Source organism: Maniola jurtina, chromosome 8 (assembly GCF_905333055.1).
Source record: "Maniola jurtina chromosome 8, ilManJurt1.1, whole genome shotgun sequence".
Taxonomy (NCBI): domain Eukaryota; kingdom Metazoa; phylum Arthropoda; class Insecta; order Lepidoptera; family Nymphalidae; genus Maniola; species Maniola jurtina.
Window position 1 is genome coordinate 4,705,108 of NC_060036.1, and position 17,071 is coordinate 4,722,178.

Genomic DNA, 17,071 nt, shown 5'->3' on the forward strand with positions numbered 1-17,071 from the left:
TTACGTTTTTTAAAACAGTTTATTGTTCTGCAGATCTGTACCTCTTAATAAGATCACTTCATTGGCAGTCTGTCAAGACCCGTCAAGGAATCAAAACCTATAGTGCACTTCCCGTTCACTTAAAATCATGAACTTTGGCAGGTAGCCTTATAGCAAGAGTAAAGTGGGAATTCCACAAAACCGGTGGTATTCTTATAGGTACGACGGTACGGAACCCTTTGTGTGCGAGTCCGACTCTCACTTGACCGGTTTTTCAATACAAAACTTACTCAAAATCTATACTTGTTTACTTAATTAAATGTCACTAAGCAGATACGAAGGGATACCAATATTATTTGTTTTCAACAACCGATTTTTTGAAGGACGCTTGAAGGTGTCTAAAGGTGCTAAACCCCGCGCCAAATTCACTTTTTTATAATACAATTGCCTACCTGGAGTTATATCTTTGGTAATCAATTCATAAGAAATTTTCCGGCCGTCTCTTGAGCTATTACTGTAAATTACTAGTGATATTCAATGGAAAATATGTATTTTCCTTTTATTTTTTTACTCTACAAATGGTTTCATTTGTAGATTTAAAACTTAAGCGTAAGTAGGTTATATTTAAAACTTAAACGTAAGTAGGTTTCCATTTTATAATTTCTATTTGTTTACTGTCTGTAAGCGGCTTACCCTTTTTATTATGTTGAGTAATGGATAATTTTAATTTGGTGCAATTTATTCCACTCAGCGACATCTATGTAAAAGGTACGTCAAAGTCAACAATTAATCGATATTTTCCCATTTTAATTTACAGTTAATTATTTGTAAAATGATCCTAGAAGTAAACATCGAGATTACATTTTATATTTTTTTTAATAGATATTCAGTTTTTTTTTTGTTTGAAATCAACCAATCAATTGGTAAATGTGGATAAATCATTCTATATTTTTCTTGATCATTTTAGTGACTATTACAATGGTAGGTATCTATTATTTCTATTTAATCAATACCAAAATTAGGTTTTACATGTAACAATTAATAATTATGTCATATCAATATTTATTTTAGCCGAATAAAATAGTTGAGATATAATATAGGATCTCGATATGTAAAATTCTTCGAATCTGAGTTAGACAGAAAGACAGTGTGACTTGTGGTATGATTCCCTATTAATACTGTGCTATTTACTTTAGTCCTCTCAGAATGAGAAGGGATTGATCATGACGATGAAACTTTAATTGAGAAAGAAATTTTAGTAATATGTATTTCGTCTATCCACAACATTGTTCCCGGCCTAAATAACTCATTAAAATATTACCCGTGCGCATTAACATGGCACCTGGCTCAAAAACAGCCCCTCCTCCCACTTCCCCGCGCGATGCCCCGCTTTCGCCGTGCCGCTACTGGTCTCGCACGGCGCGGCGGCACGGCGAGAGCGGGACATCGCGCTGGGAAGTGGGAGGAGGGTTGTTTTCGAGCCAGGTGCCATGTTAATGCGCACGAGTTATAATTCCTTTAAAAACTATTAGGTACATACCTACATAAAAATATCACATAAAAACGTAACGAGACAAAATCTAAGCTTGCCATAGTTGGCATCATTCTTTTATCGTGCTTTGAAAAATCATGTAAAAACTTGCGTCATCATAAAACGTCATCTTTTATAAATCCAGGTTTCTGACTATTTTTGGTTTCCTTTTTTTTTCTTTTTGAATTTTGTCTTTTAATTGGAAAAATTTTAAAAACTGGAAAATAACACCTTCAGATAATCAAACTATGCTAAATGAGTTTCATAAATCATTAAAATACTATGTATTTTATACTTTAACATCTATGTTATATCGAAAAGAAGCTATAGATTAAGAAATACGAATGTTACTAAGTAGAAAACAGTATGTTCAAAGCGCTAGCAAATATTTTTGAGCGACAACTTATATCGCAATAATGGCATATTATGAGTAATTTTATAACACGTCACCCCAACTCACGATGCACGTGTTGAGTCGAATCAAATTGTACATATACCCTTATTTCGAAAGCACGTAGACCTGTTTGTTCTGCGCTTATCTCGCTCCGGTTGTATCAGATTGCCATTCCATCGAACTATGAGAGTGAGGGATTAGAGAGTGCACCTGTGTTTGCGCACACATTTGTGATGTAATCACAATTCACGGTTTTTAGATTTATTCCCTTACTCGTGCTATAAGACCTACCTACCTGCCCATGATTCTAGGTCAACGGGAAGTACCCTATAGGTTTCTTGACAGACACGACGGACGGACGGACAGACAACAAAGCCATCCCGAGAAGATTCCGTTTTTCCTTTTGAGGTACGGGACCTTAGTAGTAAAATACCGCCATTTGATTTGGCTCAACACATTAGGTATTTAAAGTGGCTCGGTTACATTTTATCAAGGCCATAGGCCCTATCTTCAATCGCAATGCCAATAGCGTCGCGGAACATCTGGGATGGTTGTTCGACTGAAGAGCGGGCTAATAGGATTTTATAAAGAACTAGGTACTCTGCTTTGGGCATTAGTATAAAAAACAAAGATACACGGATCTTTATAAACATTTAAAAATACAAAAATAACATATTGGCAACATTAACCAAAGCAAGATTTTTGTCACAGTCGTATCTGAATTAGGTACCGAATGGTGTGCTTAAGGTACGCTTACACGGGCAATTGCAATTCCGCAATTCCAGACAATTTAGGCAATTCTGACGTCACCACCACATGAAGCAATTTACTACAATACCCAGCAATACCTGACAGCAATGTTTTGCGAAAAAATCCAGATCGATCCATACGTGTTGCCGAGCAACAATTGCTTGAAGAATTGTCCATGTAAGCGCACCATTTCTGACTTAATTGCCTGGAATCGCGGAATTTCAGTTGCACGTGTAAGCGTACTTTAGAATCTTTTTTAGTAGGAAATGATGAATAAAATTACAGCATAAGTTTTACAACACTCTTTTTTTAAGTACGCGTTTGAGTGTCTTTGGTTTTTCAACTAATGTGAAAATTAATACAAACAAAAATCAAACAGTATTGTCTAATGTTTTGAAATTAAAAGACTTCTGATTTTAATAATAATTGCCTCGTAAAATATTAATTAGTAAAATGTAAAATGAAACCAATAAACGGGGTTGAAATCATTCTGACTTTTATTTTAAGATTACAGCTAAATACCTAATTTTAACAAATATATAAAGTAGGTAGGTACTGTAGCATAGAATTGCAATCCTCTAGGCGTAGTGTGGTATAGATAGTGCAATTTGAAAAAGTAGTCCAATTTGAAGTAGCAACATGGCACTGCGCAGGTTATAGACTAAAATACATTAACATCGGTATTCACAAACGTTCTATGAGGTCTCGTAGTGCGCTCGAACGTACAGTGTAGGTTCCACCAATCAGATTACTGTATCACGTCAATTAACAATGATCTGATTGGTAGAACCTACACTATGCGTTCGAGCGCACTGTGAGACCTCATAGTAATGATTGTGTGAATACGGTCATAAGCCGGCTGAGCTCTGTTTTTGTACAATGCGCACTCCGCAGTCCGCAGTCATACGCTTCCGATGCTATGTTCAGATTGGACCACTTATTTTGCGCGCAAAATGTTTATTTTATGTATATGTGTGTTATTTGCTATGTATAATACGACATTGAATTATACATACTACATTCGGTAGGTACTTATATTTAAATGAAGCATGAAGACGATATTTATGAATTTCGTACCTAAAATCAAAAAGCAATAAATAAGGAAAATTAAGGATAATTTTTATCGTTATTTTATTTTATTTTTTGAATACATTAGGTTAGTGTGCAATATTTTTGTAAAACGTTTGGTATTTAAAAGATTAGTAGGTGATATGCGTTATATGTAGTTGGCGTAAAACAAGTAGACACGAGGCATATGACTGCGCATTGTAGAAAAATTTACCAAGTGCGAGTCGAACTTGCACGCGAAGGTTTTTATTTTATTTTTTAATTTTCAAGGCAGCCATTTTGAAATTTTTACCCGACTGCGGCAAAGCCAAAAGGAAGTTATGATTTTAGCAGTCTATGTGTGTATGTTTGTATCCAGATTCTGTGTGTTCCACCGTAGCGCCTAAACTACTGAAATCATAACCCTTCCTTTTAGCTTACCCGACTGGTAAAAAAGACGGTATTTTTGAAGGTACAAACAACAAACACATTAAACCCTGGTCTGTGTCGGGACTCAGTAGAATACGAAGTCACAGCAAATTAAGATTTGCACACTAGAATGTCACTAGTCGTGGCACCCTTAGATTGGTCGATCGTCGCGTTAAATTTCGCTGCAACAATCACAATACAGTAAATGTGTCGAATTAGTTTGCCTACTTTCAATTCGATCACCTACCTAATGCTTAACCTTTACCTAATAAAAAAGTATAAATAAAACGAATTCCGTTAACATACGGACGACAGGTTTAAAATGATAAAAATGCAAACTACGCGAACTGTCCGCAATGACGCAGCTCTAAGAAAATACAAAACATGTTTTGCTACAGTTTTGAATGTTTATCGCATAAAACGATTTAACACGCCGTCTATCTCCCGTCGCTCGTCTTGATACATGCCCATCACCTTACATTGTGTTAAAGACATTATTTTGACGCATGCATAATCGTTAGGTACCTACTAGATGATACTATGTATGTACTTATTCTACTGAACTTCGAAGAATTGTAAGAATTTAAAGAGGGTTTTAAGAAAATGTTAACAGAACAACAGCTGCCAAGATCTATAGAGTGCACTTTAGTTGGCGCCAAAGGCGCCATCTCCACGGACGAGAGAATCGCGGCGATAATCTCGTGTACCTAACGCAATTCGATACAAATTCTATGGGCCAATCACCGCAGGGCTATATACTTCTTGCAATTCACGAAGGCGAGTGAACTTTACTTGTAAACATGGGCATTGCGTAAGTGTGCGTGCATGTTGGACCAATCAGTCGCGAGCCAGCGACCGATACGACTTGAACACAAGCATAAGCTACTCGCCTTCGTGAATTGCAAGAACTGCCCAGCTAGCATGGGCAGTAGACAAAAATTATATCCACCGATGTCATAGAAATCAGTGGATATAATCGGGGATATAATTTTTATCTACTGCCCATGCTAGCCGGGCTGCACCTACTATCGCGACGATAGTTTGTATTGAATTTTGTCACACGGCGAGACTATCGCTGCGATTCTATCGTCCGTGGAGATGGCGCCTAAGAATTGTATAGATATGGCTTTATGTGAATTGTCATAGCTGTATATATAAGCTATTTTACGGCAAACTGTTTGAAAGCGTACGTTAGTCGAGCATTTACCTCGTTTGTTAACCTAAGTCATAATCATGGTTATCAGAGTGATTTTAATATTTTACTTTCTGCGTTTTGCGCAGTCAGAGGGTTAGTATGGAAAAAAAATTAACTTACCCATTTAATATTATTATTTATTTATTTTATACTAATGTACTACAACTATAATATAAGGAAAGTATCTAGGTACGAAAATAGTTTATTTCTAAAAATTATATAGGTATCTACTTCAGATTTTTTAAAAACTAGGTACCCTAGGCAATCATAAGATGTTCTTCTTGCTATTATCATAAAATGTAGTTAAAAGAAGGAATTACATATGAAAAATATCCTTCCAGCTACACATTTTAGTATTAAAAAAATAAATTCTTTTAAGCTACCTATTAGAAATGGCGTTCAACTTTTTAATCTAAGTTACATATTACACAATACACAAGTGCAAAGTAGATAATGGTATTTTAATGGGTATTTAAGTAGGTAAGTGTGTCAATATTTTAGTTAGTAAATAAGTACCTACCAAAATAATTTACAATATTTTATAGACCAATTATTATCAATTTAATTGTGAGTAATTATAATTGTACAGGGCGTCAGATATACGTAAGTATTAACCTAATTTAAATTTATTTTAACGGCTGTACGATTTTATCATATAAGACCCCATAACCATTTAAGCGGGGCTTATGACGTAAAAAATTATCACGACATCTATTACATTTACAACTGATTGGTCTGCTGTATTTAGGTAGGTACATACCTACCTAAATCACCGCCCATCTCCACTTTGGTGGATATCGGGCCTTACATTTGTTCTTTCACTTCATAACTCGATTTGTTTCCTAAATAAAATTGGTCTGAGACTTATCTTAAAATTGAAAAAAAAAAAAATTTTTTTTTTAAAACAGGGTGTTAAGGGGTTAACTCTTTTCTTTGTGAATGATTCCAGTGTTAGAACTAACATGCAGTCAGATACGTGAATTTGTCGACGGACACAATATACGTCGTCTCCAGCTCGCTCGAGGGGAAGTACCCAACCAGCCGGCTGCTTCGGAAATGAGACTAATGGTATGGCATATAGGTACTTTTTCGCATTTAAAGATTTCTTAAGTATTTAGATATAGTAGCAAGTGTTAGAATAAGATAGTATGGACCTAACAGAGCCACATGGTCGCTCAGTGACCCAGCTCTTTAAATGAGAAAAAAAAATTAGCTGTATTTCTACGTAAAAAAATAGCTGACCTTGAATCTGTGCAGTAGGTGATTACTTATCGATTAACTAGATGATGCCCTTGGCTTCGCCCGTGCGGATTAAGGGTTTTTAAAAACTCCCGTGGGAACTCTTTGATTTTCCGTAATAAAAAGTGATATTTTTCGTCCCCGAGATGCAAGCTATCTGTGCGTCGCCCTGCCCCCTGGGTGTCGCGCACGGAGCGCCTTTGACCGTGTAGAGGCACCAGCGAGTAATCACTTTAGAGGCTACGCGTGCCACGACGTAGCGTAATTCGTTAGTTGCATCTAGCCCGTTGTATTGTGCTGTAGTCTACAAGAATTGTAACTTTAAATAGTGAATTATAATATATATTTTTTAGTGTTCATTTCTTTTGTTTTTCTTTCTACCCTGGTAGAGAACACGGCACTATATATACATAAAATACCTGTACAAATATACCTGTACATTGGTGACTCGGACTTTGAACTACCAGGGTAACGCGTGTTAATTTTACTAAAATAAAGTAACGTAACGTAAGCTAGGGCAACTCAAGTTAACACGTGTAAGGAAGTGAAAAACTAAAAAACTTTAAAAATGGCGCAACCTACGACAGTAGTGAAGGATGAAGACACGTATTTAGCGTCGATATCTATCACGTCGAAGATCCCGAAGTTTTGGACCGACCAACCTAGGGTCTGGTTTATCCAGCTGGAAGCAATACTGGCACCACAAAAACAAGGAGACGCATCCAAGTACAATATAGTGGTATCCAAGCTGGGTAAGGATGTCATTCAACAGGTGACGGACATCCTGATCAATCCTCCGGAGGTGCGTAAGTACGAGGTACTTAAAGAAAGGTTGCTGAACATATATGAAGAGTCGGAGAACCGTCAAATACAGAAGCTCATCGGGGAGATGGAACTGGGTGATCAGAAACCCAGCCACCTCCTCCGAAAGATGCAGGATCTGGCCAGGGGTAAAATTAATAATGAGACCCTAAGTGTTTTATGGCAGAATCTGCTACCAGCAGCAGCACGAGGCGTTCTGGCTGCGACAGAAGCCAAAGATCTAGATAGACTAGCCGTGATTGCTGACAAAGTAATGGAAACTATGAAGTCCCAACCAGTAGCAGAAGTGGCAGCAAAGGAGGCGGTACCCGGAAATTCTTCGATGGCAGCTGAAATAGCCAGGATCCATGCGAGGTTGGACCAGCTGGACAGGTCCAGACACAGTTGGCGAGGCAGGCGAGGTCGCGGAAGGTTCCGTGGTCGTTCGCGTTCCAGAGGACGAGAGGAAAACAGATCCAGACGTACCCCGGATAGCCCGGACTGGCTCTGCGTGCATCATTTTAGATACAGGCAGAGAGCTAATCGCTGCGAACAGCCGTGCACCTGGAATAAGCAGCAGGAAAACTAGTAAAGATGCAGGTGGAACCGGTGGGTACCTGCGTCGAATTAGGGAACCACCGTTTATGTATTACGGATAAGGAAAATGGCATACGTTATTTAATAGACACAGGTGCGAACATTTCAGTGTTGCCTAAAAGTTATAAATCAGTGTGTGACAGTGCAATGAATAATAAATACAAACTTTATGCCGCGAATGGTAGTGAAATACAAACTTTCGGAACAAAGACTCTAGTGTTAAATTTAAGATTGCGTCGTGCGTTTAAGTGGACTTTTGTAATAGCCGACGTTAAACAACCCATTTTAGGAGCAGATTTTTTAGCTAAGTATAATTTGTTAGTAGACTTAAGAAACAGACGATTGTTAGATCAGGAGACTAACATGTATGTAATTTCCACTATAGTAAACTCGGAGCATTCATCTATTTTTACTATAGCCGAGTCGCATCCATGTTATTCTCTTCTAAGTAGGTTTCCGGAATTGACAATGCCAGCGACGTTCAAAGAACCACCACGTCACAGCGTAAGACACCACATCGAGACTTCAGGTCCTCCGGTGCATGCGCGCCCAAGGCCGTTGCCCCCGGACCGATTTAAAAAGGTAAGAGAAGAATTTCGCCTTATGCAGGAAATGGGTATTTGCCGCCCGTCAAAGAGTGCGTGGGCGAGTCCTCTACACGTTGTACCTAAAAAAGATGGTAATATAAGGCCGTGTGGAGACTATAGAGCGCTGAATGCAATTACGAAGCCTGATAGATACCCAATTCCTCACATAAAGGATTTTACGTTTATTTTAGCCGATAAGAAAGTATTTAGCAGGATTGATATTAACCGAGCGTATCATTTTATTCCGATAGCAGAGGATGACGTGGAGAAAACAGCAATCATTACACCTTTTGGTTTATTTGAATGGCCATGTATGTCTTTCGGTTTAAGAAACGCAGCACAGACGTTTCAACGTTTCATGAATAATTATGTCTTACAGGATTTAGAGGCAAATTTTCAACAAAATAACCCGGATTGTGCGAATTATAAAGCAGAATTTGTTTTTTCATACTTAGATGATTTAATAATAGCTAGCGAAAATAGTTCGCTTCACGAAAAACATTTAGAGGCCGTTTTTGAAAGATTACAACAAGTTGGGCTGACTATTAATTTAGCAAAGTGTGCATTTTCGCAGGATAAAGTTGAGTTTCTGGGTCATGAGGTCTCAGCCAGTGGCTTAAGACCGTTGCCAAGCAAGGTCCAAGCCATTGTAGACTTTCCCAGACCGAAAACGGTAGAGGAACTTCGTAGATTTCTAGGCATGGTAAATTTCTATAGAAGTCATTTGCGTCAGGCAGCCGAATATCAAGCTGAATTAAATAAGTATCTTCACGGAGCAAAGAAACGTGACAAAAGTAGTATAGTGTGGACAGAAAGTGCTATTCAAGCTTTCGAACAATGTAAGTTGAATTTACAGAACGCTGCTTTGTTAGCGTATCCGATAACAGGTCAAGTGCTTGCTATAATGGCAGACGCGTCAAATACTTGCGTTGGAGGCACATTGCAACAAAGAGTAAATAACGAATGGGTTCCGTTAGGTTATTTTTCGAAAAAATTGACTGACACGCAACAAAAGTACAGTACCTACGACAGGGAGTTACTTTCGCTTTATTTGTCAGTGCAATATTTTAGGAACATGTTCGAAGGTAGAGATCTCGTTTTGTATACAGATCATAAGCCGTTAACGTTTGCGTTTAAAAAGCTAAGTAGTAGTAAAGAAACGCCGCGAAGGACCCGTCACTTATTATTTATTAGTGAGTTCACGACGGATATACGCTATACAAAAGGCGAAGAGAACGCGCCTGCGGACGCGTTATCGCGCGTTGAAACAATTTCGTGCCCGTCTGTACTTGACTTCACAGAAGTGGCTATTGCGCAAGCGAACGACAAAGAGCTCACAGAATTGCTAGGAACAAAAAACGGTAACACGAGATTAATAAAAATTGACGTGCCGAGTGTAAATAAGCCGATTGTTTGTAACTTGCGAGGCGATAAGGCTAGACCTTACTTACCAAAACAGTTTAGGCGTATCGCATACGAAACAATACATAACCTAAGCCATCCTGGCATTAGAACAACAAGGAAAATGGTAACTAATAATTATTTTTGGCCTGGGATGAATAAAGATATAGGTATTTGGGCTAGGTCGTGCATAGAGTGTCAAAAAGCAAAGGTTCACAGACACACTATGTCACCTTTAGGGCAATTTGCAAAAGTAGATAGAATGTGTCATTTACACATTGACATTACAGGTCCATTCACTATTTCAGAGGAAGGCTACAGGTATTGTCTTACAATGATAGATAGAGAAACGGGTTGGCCGGAAGCATTTCCAATTAAAGATATTTGTGCGAAGACAGTAGCCAAACTCGTGTATGAAGGATGGATTACTAGACATGGGTGTTTTATTAATTTGAGTTCAGATCAAGGAAAGCAATTTGAAAGCAGTCTCTTTAGACAGTTAATGAAATATTTAGGGGTTCATAAGTTTAGGACGACACCGTACCATCCACAAAGTAATGGCATGATCGAACGATGGCATCGTAGTTTTAAGGCCGCCTTAATGGCGAGATTAAAGGACAATAGATCGTGGGTTGAAGAAATGCACACCATTATGATGGGACTGCGTGCAGCACCACGCAGTGACACAGGGGTAAGTGCCGCGGAATTAACCTTTGGGCGAACTCTGAGGCTCCCTGGAGAATTTTTCGAACCATCGGATAGTAAGATAACGGACGGTGAGGAGTACCTAAAGCAGTTGAAACAGGTAATTAGTAATTTAAGACCAAAACCTGAGACACAGAGAGACTCTCGAACTATTTTTGTGCACCCTGCCTTAAAAGACTGTAAAAAAGTTTTTGTTAGAAACGATGTAATGCGTAAGTGTCTACAACCACCGTATGACGGTCCCTATGACGTCATAAAGCGGTTGGAAAAAGCATACTTAGTACAGTTACCCAATAGACAGGCCCTTATTTCTATTGACAGGTTGAAACCGGCTTTTGTCCTGGATATCGAAAATCCACGACAAACGCCGGGTGAAACGTCATGTAAGAAAAAATGTAGATTTAGTGACGATGACGTTTTGCCGACTCATACAATCCGTACTACTCGGAGTGGGAGAGTCAGCAAAACGCCCGTTAGGTATCAGTAGAATAATTTGAGTATCAACTAGCAATTAAGCAATAAGTATTACGAAATAAGTATTGTAAAATGGCCCCGATCCGCATATATTATTTTTTATTTTATTCATGTATTATTTTTTATTAGAAGTCATAACTAAACCTTATTATTGAGAGTGTTAGAGTGGTTGACGATTGTTATAATTTATTGGATAGTGTGTAAACGTAAAATGTAATGTAACAAACATTCGAAGCGTTGAGTGCAACGTAGGCTGGATGGCGCGGGCATAGCAACAATTGTAAGTGGACTTGCCACAGCGACCCCGTCGCCACCCGCTCAAGTTCTAGTGACCTCATCTCAAGTATTAATGTGTTAAGAGATGTACCATGCATCGAATCAAAGGAACACTTTAACTGGGTGACGTGTTTAAATTATGATTTGTTGGGTAAGAGGATCGGAAACATTGTTAGGGTTGTCGAAAAATGAAGAACGAATATTGTGAAATAAAATTAAGGTTGCGGAAATTCGTATTTAGTTAATTTTTATTAAGATAAAAATTTGGGGTGGTGTGATGTAGAGGCACCAGCGAGTAATCACTTTAGAGGCTACGCGTGCCACGACGTAGCGTAATTCGTTAGTTGCATCTAGCCCGTTGTATTGTGCTGTAGTCTACAAGAATTGTAACTTTAAATAGTGAATTATAATATATATTTTTTAGTGTTCATTTCTTTTGTTTTTCTTTCTACCCTGGTAGAGAACACGGCACTATATATACATAAAATACCTGTACAAATATACCTGTACAGACCGCTATATGTACTATAGGATTATTTAGCAATTTCCTTGAAATATATGTAACAAGTGTAAATTAAAAATTTTCAACAACCCCGACAAATCATTTTCAAATAAATAATTATGTATATCTAGGCAACGTCCATCTTGACAGCTTGACATTTGTCAATTGACACTTGAATATTATGAACCTAAGGGTTATCTAACCTTCTTTTCTACAAGAAAACTAGAAAATAGCTGATAACTTTTAAACGGCTGAACCAATTTTTTTGGATTATAGCTAAGAACACTCTCGATCAAGCCACCTTTCAAACAAAAAAAAGTAAATTAAAATCGGTTCATTCGTTTAGGCGCTACGATGCCACAGACAGATACACACATCAAACTTATAACACCCCTCTTTTTGGGTCGGGGGTTAAAAATAATCAAAATTATAAGCAATGTGTCATTTCTCTTTTAAAGAAATGCATTAAAACATGGGCCCTTTTTCGATAGCTGCACAGTGTCGCTATACGCCGAATACATAATATTATTATCTCCGGTCCTTGGCAATATATAAACCATGGCCGGCTTAGCCTAAGGTGCTCGAGGCGCAATACCTAGGGAGGCGCAGGTTCGAATTCGAAATTTTTGATACCTATGTATTTCAAATGGTTTAGTTTCCTTGATGTGTCGGTAAAACGCTACTTATCTTTAAAAATAGTTGAGGATTAAATTTTATCGTCACCGTAAAGTAACCGCCTGTTGCAACTGGTCCTTAGTGTCAATGATTTTTATGTGACGCGAACCAATAGGATGTCTTGATTTTTATAGCTCATTGGACCCTTTTCAGCTAAACCTTTTAATGAAATGCATAGGTACCTACATCAACGTAATTCCATCCGTTTTCTGAAGTGCAAAGAAATCTTTTTTAGGTATGGGACGAGGAGCTAGCGGCGAAGGCGGCGGATTGGGCATCCAATAACAGATTTGCGCACAATCCCGATAGAACTGTTGGTAAGTAAGATATAAATCATTGCTTTAAGGGTTTAAGTAGGTATATTGTCAAGTTTGTGCTTGAATCATACCTCTATTGTGCCAGAACATTCTTTCCACATAGATACATGCAAATTGTGGAACAAACTCTTTGGCGATGTTACCAACATGGGTTGTTCAAGGAAGGATCAACTAAATAACTGATCGTTATCAGTTAACCCATTACCCGTTTTGATACGCATGGGTGTTAGGGAGGTATATCAAATAGTCAAAACACTGTTTTTGAAAACCCACTCTTCATAGAGTTCCTTTGGCCTTTTCCTTCAGTGTCCATTTCTGATAATGTTTTGCATTATAAAATTTCGACTTTGTTCCTTAGCATCGCGCCGGTTTACCACTGGAGAGAACATTTACTACGCGGGAAATTCTGACATGGACTGGCAACTTAACATCGATTCCGCATTGGAAGCCTGGTTCATTGAGTACGAGGATTTCGAGTTTGGGCCCCTCACTCCCGGCCACTTCAGAAATTCCGACAAACCTATAGGACATTACACTCAGGCAAGTATATCTTTATCTCCTTTCAGCAAAGGTTGCCTGGTAGAGATTGCTCCAGGCAATAAGGCTGCCTTTGCACACAATTGTTTTTTCTGTTTTCTTCTTTCTGTGTTGTGATCCTTTACATGTGTTTTTGTGTGCAATAAAGTGTTTCTATCTATCTATCTTTACTTTCGTCATAACATTAAGATATAACGAAGATAAAGTGCAAAATACGGCGTTTTGTGAAAAAGAGATAACCTTTGGTAGGATTGATTCTTAGGAACCAAGGAAGGAAATTACTTGTTCTCGAAACACCGTATAAAGTGCCTTACATCATCATGATCAACCCATGGGCGGTCCACTACTAAGCACACGTCTCCTCTCAAAAATTTCACTTGCTGTAACGGTGAAGGATAGTAATTAAGTAATACCTATAGCAATCACATTTATTTTCTTAATTTTGATATTCGCATAGATAGGTACTATGCTAAGCTGATTCATAGTTCCATGGTAGGTAGGTGGTACCTACTTTGTATTAGCTGAAATAATAAAGGTAGGTAATTACCTCCTTTTGTTAAAACAGTAATTAAGTACCGTGCGGAGCTTATCAACTTATGAGTTATCTAAATATTGTCTTATATTTCGTAATCTAAGCCCTAAATAAATTTTGATAACGAGGTAAAATCGCTCTGTAAACTTGTTTCTCAGATCATTTCTAGTAAGTAAGTATATTATTCTAATAGTTTCGAACGTATTGGTTTCAAACATTGACATAGGATCAGAGTGAACTGTGTCTAGGTTTTAATTTAATAACTTAAAATTTAAAAAAACCCCGATACAAAAATCTCTATAAGAAAACTAGAAAAGAGCTGATACTTTCAAACGGCTGAATCGATTTTCTTCGATTATAGCTAAGAACACTCTCGATCAAGTCACCTTTCAAACAAAAAAACTAAATTAAAATTGGTTCATTCGTTTAGGAGCTACGATGCCACAGACAGATACACACACTTATAACACCCCTCTTTTTGAGTCGGGGGTTACAAAGTTCAGCTTGGACTGCGATCTCTCTCTTTGATTTTTCATAATCTAAAGCCAAACAACATCCGGACAAAGTCGTGGGTACTATCTATTTGATTTTTTTCAATTAAAATTAAGTTTTTGCATTACAGATGGCGTGGTGGAATACAGTTTACATTGGATGCGGAATATCAGAGAACTTTGAGGACGACATGAAAGTATACTACGTCGTTTGTAACTACGGACCACCGTAATTTGATTTTGATATGCATTTATGTTAACTAATATTATTTACTATTAGCAAGCTGAAGTGGCAGTGGGCAGGCCATGCTTGTCGTAGAGGCGACGGCCGTTGGAGCCGGAAAGTCCTTAAGTGGAGACCGCGTTTTTTAGCAAACGTAGTGTGGGACGCCCTGCCAGCACGATGGACCGACGATATTAAGCGGCTGGCGGGAAGTGGCTGGATGAGGAAGGCTGAGGACCGGGTGTGGTGGCGCTCTTTAGGGAAGGCCTATGTCCAGCTGTGGACGTCCACAGGCTGATGATGATGATGATGATGATGCATTTATGTCTATAAGGAACTAGACTAACAAAGCGGTGATACTTGATAGCCTAGTGGTTAAGATGTCGTCGGCCTCTTAGTCGGGTGGTCGGGGGTTCGATCCCGGGCACACAATATCTCATTTGGGAGCTATGTGCGTTTTAAGCAATATAATATCAACGGCGAAGGAAAACATCGTGAGGAAACCTGCACCTCTGAGAGTTTTTCATAACCATGAACCTATTTAGTTCCACACAACGCAAAGTGCTCAAAAATTTGTTATTGGATAACTTTAGTGAAGCCACAAGTAATCAAGTTCGTCTGTGTGGAATCCCGGATTTCCCATGGAACTGAAAAGAGAATGCTCAAAAATGACCTAACACCGATTAACTAACTAGTATTTTTTAAGTAAGACCATCTAAACATACACCATTGATTGCAGAGGTAACTACATGCGTCAGGCACCATACAAAGCGGAGGGCGCGAGCGACGAACTGACCTGTATCGGCGACCAATGTGACAACGAGTATGGAAGCGAGTGCTGATGTTAAAATTTATTATTTAAAATACTCTAGAAGCTTTCCAAATGTGCCACACCAAATTACGCCACAGTGGCAAAAATGTCGCCTGGCACATAATTGTATGAATCCACGTACCTAGTTAATAGTAAAAGTAGACTTATGTTCATAGATAGCGTTACAGTTTAATTTACATTGATTTACATGTTGAGTTATTAGGTTCTTAGGTTTTTGTGCATTTTAGGGTTCCGTACCTCAAAAGGACAAAAAGGAACCCTTATAGGATCACTTCGTTGTCTGTCTGTCTGTCGTGTCTGTCAAGAAAACCTATAGGGTTGCGTGTTGGACTAGGATCAAGAAATTTCGCAAGTAGTTAGGTCTTATACTACAAGTAAAGGAAAAATCTAAAAACCGTGAATTTATGGTTACGTCACAAAAAAAAATGTTTATGAACAAATAATAATTTTGTATTTTCAATTTTCAAAGTAAGAGAACTATACCTAATGGGGTATCATATGAAAGGACTTTACGTATACATTCTAAAACTGATTTTTGTTTATTGATATGCAGAATAGTTTTTGATTTATCGTGCAAAATGTTGGAAAAAATCCCCGAGTACGGAACCCTCGGTGCGCGAGTCGGACTCGCACTTGGCCGGTTTTTTGTTGCAACGCATGCAACTTCAGGCAGCTGCGAGACTATTCACACTGAACCAATGCCTGGTATTTTTGCCGTTGTGTTGTGTGCATCAGAATAGACACTTTCTGTTTTAATTCAAGTGTAATTACGCATTTTTTATTGTACCACCATTTCTGTTTATTGACTTGATAAGGCAGATCTTCGAGTAACCAAAGTCGAACCAGTTTAAGGATCAAAATATCGACACTTATAGGTAGGTAAGGTATATTTATTTCATGAAATATATTTATAATTATTACAATTGAAAAATATCCTTTTATTTTAAAGTTAGCTAGTAAGCCTACGTACAACATTACAAAAATTTGTTGCGTATTTTTTGTCCTATTGCATGCCTTGGTTTTTTACTACTTTTGTAGTTTGTCTTTTGTTTGCATTAAAGTTATTTATTCAACATTTTATTTAAAACAATAAACTGACTGACATCAACGTGCAACTTTTAAACAGCTGTGTCGTAAGACTTGAGATTTTGCATGATTTCCTCTATAAAGTAAATCCCTGTAAGAAAGAATTTAAAAAATATCCCAGAGCAGCTCAGGCATCGATGTATACCTACTAGCAAACTGACAAATAAAAATGCTTTAGGGGATTCCACTGGCCAATCCGACCTTATTACATTCTTAATATTTGAAAAAATTGTAGGACTAGGCTCATAGATAATATTTTATAAATCGTATAAATTTTTTGATATCTTAATTGGCTTACAATCGGTTTTTATCATTTCATCCCTGATAGTGTGTCCTGAATAGGTACGACATTTCAGTAGTAAAGAATCAAAACATTTACACGTCTAATTTATTATTACAAATGCATATTGTGAATAATTATTTATAATGGTAAGTATAGATAATTACAGATTTTAAACTAATACGCAGTTG

General features: G+C 37.9%; 1 protein-coding gene across 1 annotated transcript; it reads left to right on the top strand.

Annotated features, from left to right (window-relative positions):
• The first annotated feature begins 5,269 nt into the window (after nucleotides 1-5,269).
• Nucleotides 5,270-15,619, top strand: LOC123867638 (venom allergen 5-like). Its single transcript, XM_045909745.1, has 6 exons — nucleotides 5,270-5,418; nucleotides 6,275-6,393; nucleotides 12,818-12,899; nucleotides 13,258-13,439; nucleotides 14,591-14,688; nucleotides 15,422-15,619. The coding sequence occupies exons 1-6, from the start codon at nucleotides 5,364-5,366 to the stop codon at nucleotides 15,522-15,524; spliced, it is 639 nt and encodes a 212-aa protein (XP_045765701.1). The 5' UTR covers nucleotides 5,270-5,363; the 3' UTR covers nucleotides 15,525-15,619.
• Nucleotides 15,620-17,071: the final 1,452 nt, after the last annotated feature.